Raw genomic sequence first — 8,168 nt, 5'->3', positions numbered from 1 at the left:
GATAGCCGGCTCTCGGAAAATATCGATAGCTGCTACTACACGATTGCATGTGTGTTTATCGATGAACAACTAAATCATCGCTTAAAACGTAAACAAACGACCGGTGGACGCTGTTTATTAAACGTTTGCATTAAAATTAGAATTAAACATATTTAATATGCCAAACTGGAATCAAATACAATCGCAATTGCGCAGCTCAAATAATCCTGTGGTTTTTCTAGACATTGCGGTTGGCACAACGGTGAGTTGGCAGTTGCTAATAATAATGCTTAGAAAGTCAACGAAATTTCACACGTTTGTTTCTGTTTGTCAGGAAATTGGACGCATGATTTTTGAACTGTTCGCCGACACTGTGCCACGAACTGCTGAGAACTTCCGACAATTCTGCACGGGTGAATATCGACCAGATGGTGTGCCCATTGGCTACAAGGGTGCCAGCTTTCACAGAGTTATCAAGGACTTTATGATACAAGGCGGTGACTTTGTACAAGGCGACGGCACCGGCGTCACCAGCATTTATGGCAACACGTATGCTGACGAGAACTTTACGCTCAAGCACGATTCACCCGGTTTGCTGGCCATGGCCAACAGTGGTCGAGACACGAACGGTTGCCAGTTCTTCATAACGTGTGCGCGATGCAATTTTCTGGATGGCAAGCATGTGGTATTTGGTCGTGTACTCGATGGTCTCTTGATAATGCGCAAAATTGAGAATGTGCCAACGGGACCCAATAATAAGCCGAAGCTGCCAGTGACAATATCTCAATGTGGACAAATGTAGAGTTAAAATTTGTGTATTCTATGCTAATATTAGTATTATAGAATATGCGAGTATGCCTAAAAAATAAATTAAATATCCTTGTTATAATAGGGATAAGCCTCTGTTAATACCTTCTCCTTGCGCAGCGTTTGGCAATCTTCAATCATGAAGCTGCAAATAAACAGTAGATGATGTTAACTACAACAATATTCCGAAGTACAATTTTTGTACACTTACTCGTAGTACAGTGAAACCAATGGCACTGTGGCCAAATGCCACAACGAATGCGCATCGAGTATCCAAAGTATTGGCGGAAAATCGAGCAGTTCCAGGCTCATGGCCAGTGCGAAGAGCACATAGAATCGTAGTATACGCTTAAAGTACGGCCGACGATAGCGAACACGATGACACCACACAAACCAGCCCACAGCAGCCAGGGTACCGGTAGCAATGTTCACCTTCATATTGAAGGCATAGTTAAATTTGCCCACACTCAGATAGGCAAAGTAATTAATGTAGTACGAGACGACTGCCAGTGTGATGACACCGCGAAGAAAGAGCGAATATCGATGCAGCATTCGCATCAGCATGCAGTACAGTGAGCACAGTATGATGGAGTATGCGAAAGCGTAGTCCAGCAGCTCGGTGAGCGGAAAGTCGCGGGTGTGAAAGATTGCTGACCACACCCAGCCATTGAGACAGGTCTGCAATTGAAAGACAGCCAATGAGATAGGAAACAGGCAAGTGTGATGGGCTTTGCAATATCAACTATTCAAATTTTAAAGAGTATAATAATTGCAATCTGAGTAACACTTTGATTGTAGCATAACTCCTGCGAACTAAACGGCAGTTGTTTAGTAATAAAATCCCTTTCGCTTTGGCATACATTTTTGATTGCCATTAAGTCATAATAGCCTTCTAAAATATTTGCTTACTAATTGTTAAGAAAATCTCATACCAAACCAAAGATGTGCGCCAGCATGTAGCAGGGACTGTCGGCTCGTACTTCGCGGCGAAATTTCCGCAACTGTCGCAGATGCATCACGAAATTGAGAAGCGAAAAGACAACTGAAGCCGGTTCCTGCATGCCGAACAGACGAAGAAATGGCCACTTCCCGTAGAATTGTGGGATGGGCCAGCCACGCTCCAGGAATGCAAACACAGTGCGCCACATGCAGCCATAGGAGCATTCATCAGAACAGCTCCAGCCGAAGACGCGATCGAATATCGTTTGGCCATAGAAACTAATTGCTTGCTCCTGGATTTCTAGGCCATCTAGAAAAGCGATATTTGATTTAGTTGCGAATCAAGACGGTTTTTGCATTCGCTTATTGATATACTTGCCAGCTGAGCAATTTGTGCGTTCGCAATTTTGCCGACAATTGTGAAAGAATTGTGTGCGATCGCCGTTGGAGGCTTTTGTGGCCGGGAGAGCTGCGCTTAGAAGCAGCACGCATATTGCACATGTTTGTGGATTAATACTAAGCATTTCTTTGCTTTTGTTTACTATTTTTGCTTACTCTACTATTCTAGACACGAAAATTTTGCAATTATAACATTTTTTGTTTGTGTTGTAAACAAATCACGCCGCTATTGATTTATCTTTGATTAGGGCTGCCAACTGACATACTGTAAACACACATGGTGTTTTTTCTGTCTTCCAAATGAGGCATCACATTGACAAATTGCTTAAATAAAGCTAGCTGGCATAACTTCAGTTTATTGATTTTATTTCTCGTCCATTTGTGCTTTTGTCCAAATATTTTCAATTGATTTGTTTACAAAATGCAACAACTCATCGTAACGATATGGCAACGCTTGTCAGCTGTCAAAACACTCAACAGCATAGTTTACACCTGATCATATGTGCTGATAAAAGAAACAAATTGCAATAAACCTTAATATTTATTGCACATCAAGTAATTGAATATCTGAATATAAAAGATTATTTCAATTAAATAAATTATTTTGAAATTGCAAAATTATGTTTCGCCAGCGGCAACTAGTTAGCAGCAGCAGCAGCTGGTGCAACATCATGTTAAGTTACACATTGCGTTACCTGCGCACTGTGTAAACTCAAGTATCTTGTCTTCTTCTTCATTGCAGTTGTGTTTGTGTTTGCTTTTGCAGCAGTCTTGCTCAGTGTGAGTTTTAACTTCAATGTGATGAAAATGTCATAAATTTATGGACGAAAAAACAAACCCAATGCAGTTAGTGATAAATAAAATACAAAATGTTTCAATGCGCAATACAAGAGCTATAAGGCCTAGCAGAAATTACGCATGCAATGCACTATGCAGTGCACTAGCCTAATTCAAGCAAAATAACAGAAACAACAACAGCTGCATGTGCAATAATATACGACTGCAAAGTGCAGGATTTATAAATATGGCAATAATACTACATTAATAGTCAAGCAACAACAGCAGCAGGGCTAGAGCGCGAGTGTATGTGTGAGTGTGTTCGTTTTATATTTAGAATATGACGTTAGAGTGCTGCGAATATTAAAAGAGAAGCAAAAGCAAACGAAAGGCAAAAAGGGCTTGCAATAGTGTGACCAGACACGACGATCTGCATGTCCGAATTTCAGTTGGCGAATGTTGTGGATGCCAATGGCAGTGCTGCCCATAGCGATGATGCTTATCACACACTGAGGCGCCAACAAACGGAACCGGAAGTCGCAACGCGCTGCAAATCCTCAAGTCTTAAGGTAAATAGGCAACTGCATAATCTCTTTTTATGAATATTTATAAAGTTTTTTCTGTATGCAGCGCGAACCTTTAGTATTCTTCATCATGCGACTGAATCTGAAAGCGGTGCTGATGCTGCTCATTGTGGCCGTCATGGTCATCACTCTGGGCATCTATATGCGCTGTGCCGCCTTTAGTTTCTCTCCGGATTTTGTGCGTCAGCTGAGCCGACGCCAAACGATCGACGCACTAACGAGTTCAGCTGCTGGCGGACAACAGGAACAGACATCGCCTAGCGTTCCACTGCAGGACATTGAGTGTGCCATCAATCAGGAGTACAGCATACACTGTAAGCGCGACGAGAATGCCAATGAGGTGTATGTGCCCTTCTCGTTTCTGCGGCAATATTTCGATATCAGTGGCGCTGTCTCAACGAACAACGAGGTGGTCAAATTCAATTGGATGCACAGCAATGCCAAGGTGAATCTCCCGAAGGGCAAATACGATCCACGCGGTGTTTTCATGTACTTTGAGAACTACAATGTGGAGGTTCGTGATCGCGTCAAGTGCATCAGCGCAGCCGAAGGTGTCCCTGTGAGCACACAATGGGAAAAGCGTGGCTACTTTTACCCGACGCAAATAGCCCAATTTGCCTTGGCGCACTACAGCAAGAATCTAACGGAGGCGACGCCGCGTCAACATGTCCTGGAGGATGCGGATGGCAATCAGTCGATGGAGTGGACAACGCCAAAGACCAGCAATATGACACGCATCTGGCATCACAAATTCAACACCAGCATTGTCCAGTTCGAGACAACCATTGGCTATGAGAGCGCCATCAGTATTCAATTGAATCAGACCCAGGATCTTGTGCTCAGTGTGGATTTGCTGTTGGTCACAAACAGCAGCAGTCTGATGGTCACAGTGCTCAATCGTGATAGCAAACACAGCTATCAGTTGCATTACATTGCCGCCGAGCTACTGCTCAGCGTGCAGGAGTCCAACATCTATTATGGGTTGGGCGGTGGCGCCTTGAACAAGTGGCGTCACATCACACGGGATCTGCACATCGATGTGCAGAAGGGCATCGTCATGGGGGGACAAACGATCGCCACTGAAGGTGCGACGCAGCGATCTAGAAGTACTATCGATTGCCTTCTTGGGCATTGGATTCTACGACAACTTGACGCTGTTGACCAGCGATCATTTGGCGCATTTCTACGATGCCGCAGAGTGGTTTGTGCACAATCAAGACACGAAGACAGGCGGCTGGACGAATCCGGTGCGCCGCAGTCTCAATGGCTTTGCCGAGCTGCGTCCCGGCTGGATCTCGGCCATGGGACAGGGTCACGCCATCTCTGTCCTGGCGCGCGCCTATTGGCATTCTGGCGGCGATTCGCGTTACCTCAAGGCCGCCTCGTTGGGGCTGCAGCCGTATCGCATCTACTCTCGCGATGGCGGCGTCCTGGCGCAGTTCATGGACAAGTATTACTGGTGAGTTGATCGCCTACAGTTAAAGAGACACTAAACTTCAACTATCTGGTTTTCTCTCCGTTCATTTAACTATCTCGATCTTCTATAAATCCTTAGATCTCAGAGTTCAAATCTAAATTTGGCAAAAAACCTGTCTTGACTTAAACGTATTTTACGTATTTTTTTATAATTCTAACACGACGCTACAAAGTGTAAAAAAAAATCCTATGGTTACATTAGATAAATATTAGATATTAGAAAGTAGTTTTGGTCCTAAGATTGGAATGATTGAGCTTTTAATCTTGGTCCAAAACTATGTAAAGTTGAAGTTTAAAAATGTATGTGGTGATTGAGATTAATGTTGAAATACGATATAATAATCAACTTGATAGCAAACTTAAATGTAGTGCAGTCAAGGTCGTTTTAACTGTGTCCAATTTGAGATCTCTTTTGCCTATTTCTAAGACTGCTCTTACCGTTCTTTCAGGTACGAGGAGTATCCAACAACGCCGCCATCCTTTGTGCTGAACGGTTTCATCTATTCGCTGCTGGGTCTCTACGATCTAAACAGCACGGCACCAGGGAAGATAGCACGCGAGGCGGGTAAACTGTTTGCCCAGGGAATGCATTCGCTGAAGAAGATGCTGCTGCTCTACGACACTGGCTCTGGCACCAGCTACGATCTGCGCCACTTGAGTTTGGGCGTGGCACCGAATCTGGCACGCTGGGATTACCATGCGACGCATGTGAATCAATTGCTATTGCTGGCGACGATCGATAGTGATCCATTAATTGCACAGACAGCGGAACGTTGGAAGGGTTATATGTTTGGCAAGCGGGCCAAACACAACTGAGAGCGAAGGAGGTTGGCGGCTGTGGCGGCTGCGGCATCATGGCAACCACGTAGTCGCCTCCACCTCCTCCTACTCCCGAAGAGGCCCAGGAACAACAAGAACAAGTGATATTTTTTGTAAACCATTTGAAATGGTTGCGCTAATGCCGTGTCCCTCTTACCACATTTCGAGCAACGAATTTGAGTTTTATGTATTTGATATATATTTAGTTTGTATTCTGCATTTGTTTCGCATTCGTCCGAATTTCGTGCTTAAAACATATTTGTAAGTTGTGCTATGTTTTGCAAAGCTTATGTTAATCGAGTATTGTTAGTATTTAAGGACTTGTACCTTTCTTCATCGTGTATACCTTATATTGCATAATCATTAGGAGCAGCTCTTAGCAAAACTATTAACTGTAGAAATTTGTTAAACCATTTATGACTAAACTACTATATAGCTTAATTGATTCTTAAGTAGAGTTGCACGCATATTTCACTGGACAATATCGAAAACGTAAACGGAAGACCGTAACGTGATCTTCGGCACGCCGTAGCTTGCATACCCAAGACACTTTAATATATATAGACATATAACTGCAATGCTAGGGTATTGCATACTTATATTATCACTACTAATACTGTAGACAACTTTTTTACCGCGCCCAACTTAAGTAGAGTTTGTTACACACCACCCCCTGTATAAAGTTAAATGTAGAGAGCTTAGCATCAATAACTATATATACATATATATGGGACACACTCGATTTATAGTTAGATAACTGTTAGAACTTTAGATATACGAAATAGATATATACGTGGGAACACTTGTACTTCTTTTCTTCAAAAGTATACTGTTGTTTGCCAACTCAAATACTAACTGCCCATCAAGACAACGTTTATACGACAGACACATCAATTGCAATATTCGTAAGCTATTGTAAATTGCATGATACATAATCATCATTGTTCCAGCTCTTGTATCCCTGTTATACTACCAGAGATGATATTGCAATCATTATGATGATCACTTCGTATAAACGACGTATCGATCGATATCGATATTGTATGTAAACATATAATGTAATGTTGTAGGCAGCTCCAGAGAATCTTTCTCGACTTAATCGATGCCATTCCATAGAATTTTTATTTAATTTTACTTAGTTCTAAACACAAACACACTAACACCGATGCTGTCAATTAAACATTTAAGTAATCCCCTCAAAAAAATAACGCGACTGTTGGGCGGAAAGAAGAATCGATTAATGAAGAAATGGATTTTATGTATGTACTTATACCATATGTTCTTGTGTTATTTGGTTTATTTACAATCTGTTTAATTGTTGTAACAAAAATATATATATATAAGTATATATGAACGCAAATCTGTACATGTTTTTTTTTCTAACTTATATATTAGTACAACTAAGCCATTAGATTAACTTTGTCAGCATCGTTTCGATTCGAGGACATGTGAACGAATCGAGGGAGGTCCACTGCGTCGTCGCACCTCTTGAATGAACGCATTCTCCATTTGATCGCATATCAGATCGAAGAATAGGTTGGCTATATTACTGTGTAATAGAGAACGAAACCGAAAAGCGACCTTAAAGTCGAGTACACACGAATTTGGTATATCCTTGAGGCCGGGACTGAAACGCCATTCGTTCAATAGATAGTTAAACAATCGTCCATCGTGACATTCCGATTTCACCAGCGTCGTCGGCTGCAGCGTCACCCGTGACGTATACGCCTCGTTGAGCGGTGGGAAGCCGACAATTAAATCTGCCTTGAATCCGGCATTGTCCCGGCTGTGGACATGGGAGCGCTTCACGTATGGCACAAATTTGTAATAGTTGCTGACATCGGAAACCACACTGTACATGTTCTGCATGGAGTAGCTGCAAGATGTCAACATTGATGCTATACATTTTATGCTATATGTATTTTAAGAGATTCACTTACCCGACGAGCTCCTTTTTCGCGTAAAAGCGATTTTTGTTGCGCAGATCGTTGAACGTTATATAGGTGCGTTGGATGCCATTGACATACGATCGTTTTTGCTGACAGCTGCAACGAATAACGCTGATACCCTTGACTAACAGTTTTTTAACAATTTATTCATCTTTTGTCGGTGTGGTGTGTAATACACTGAACGATTTTCTCATTTGATTATTTTTTACAATTGACTCAAAGGGTTGTTGACAGATTATATAATTCTTATTTACCTGCTGACCTTGTTTCAATGAAGCGCTGCCAAATTCTCACATCCAATGCCTTTAATGTGCTGCCCTTTAACATTTTGCAAACTATTGTACCGTGGTCCGCTTCCACAGACCCAATAAAAAAAGAAATGTGTATCGACGAAAATCGTGTGGCGACAACAACACCTTCCCCCTATGAATAACGCGCA

The 8,168-nt window shown here is 42.3% G+C and overlaps 4 protein-coding genes across 4 annotated transcripts; 2 read left to right on the top strand and 2 right to left on the bottom strand.

The window, feature by feature from the left end:
- Window positions 1-69: 69 nt before the first annotated feature.
- On the top strand, window positions 70-967 carry LOC132794135 (peptidyl-prolyl cis-trans isomerase H). The gene is made up of 2 exons (XM_060804400.1): window positions 70-241; window positions 314-967. Exons 1-2 carry the CDS (start codon window positions 158-160, stop codon window positions 779-781), a joined length of 552 nt encoding a protein of 183 aa, XP_060660383.1. The 5' UTR covers window positions 70-157; the 3' UTR covers window positions 782-967.
- On the bottom strand, window positions 779-2,534 carry LOC132794126 (post-GPI attachment to proteins factor 3). The gene is made up of 4 exons (XM_060804385.1): window positions 2,105-2,534; window positions 1,719-2,035; window positions 998-1,464; window positions 779-931 (listed from the first exon to the last, which is right to left on the bottom strand). The coding sequence occupies exons 1-4, from the start codon at window positions 2,247-2,249 to the stop codon at window positions 850-852; spliced, it is 1,011 nt and encodes a 336-aa protein (XP_060660368.1). The 5' UTR covers window positions 2,250-2,534; the 3' UTR covers window positions 779-849.
- A 337-nt stretch (window positions 2,535-2,871) lies between these two features.
- On the top strand, window positions 2,872-7,146 carry LOC132794121 (D-glucuronyl C5-epimerase B). Its single transcript, XM_060804381.1, is given in 4 exon segments — window positions 2,872-3,470; window positions 3,532-4,545; window positions 4,547-4,944; window positions 5,411-7,146. Coding segments are annotated over 4 exon segments (1,914 nt in total). The 5' UTR covers window positions 2,872-3,335; the 3' UTR covers window positions 5,778-7,146.
- Window positions 7,061-8,145, bottom strand: LOC132794133 (coenzyme Q-binding protein COQ10, mitochondrial). The gene is made up of 3 exons (XM_060804396.1): window positions 7,992-8,145; window positions 7,721-7,825; window positions 7,061-7,656 (listed from the first exon to the last, which is right to left on the bottom strand). The coding sequence occupies exons 1-3, from the start codon at window positions 8,054-8,056 to the stop codon at window positions 7,203-7,205; spliced, it is 624 nt and encodes a 207-aa protein (XP_060660379.1). The 5' UTR covers window positions 8,057-8,145; the 3' UTR covers window positions 7,061-7,202.
- Between the last annotated feature and the right edge of the window lie 23 nt (window positions 8,146-8,168).

Source organism: Drosophila nasuta, chromosome 3, assembly GCF_023558535.2.
Source record: "Drosophila nasuta strain 15112-1781.00 chromosome 3, ASM2355853v1, whole genome shotgun sequence".
Lineage (NCBI taxonomy): Eukaryota > Metazoa > Arthropoda > Insecta > Diptera > Drosophilidae > Drosophila > Drosophila nasuta.
The sequence above is the reverse complement of the archived record's forward strand: the minus strand, read 5'-3'. Positions and strand labels throughout refer to the sequence as shown.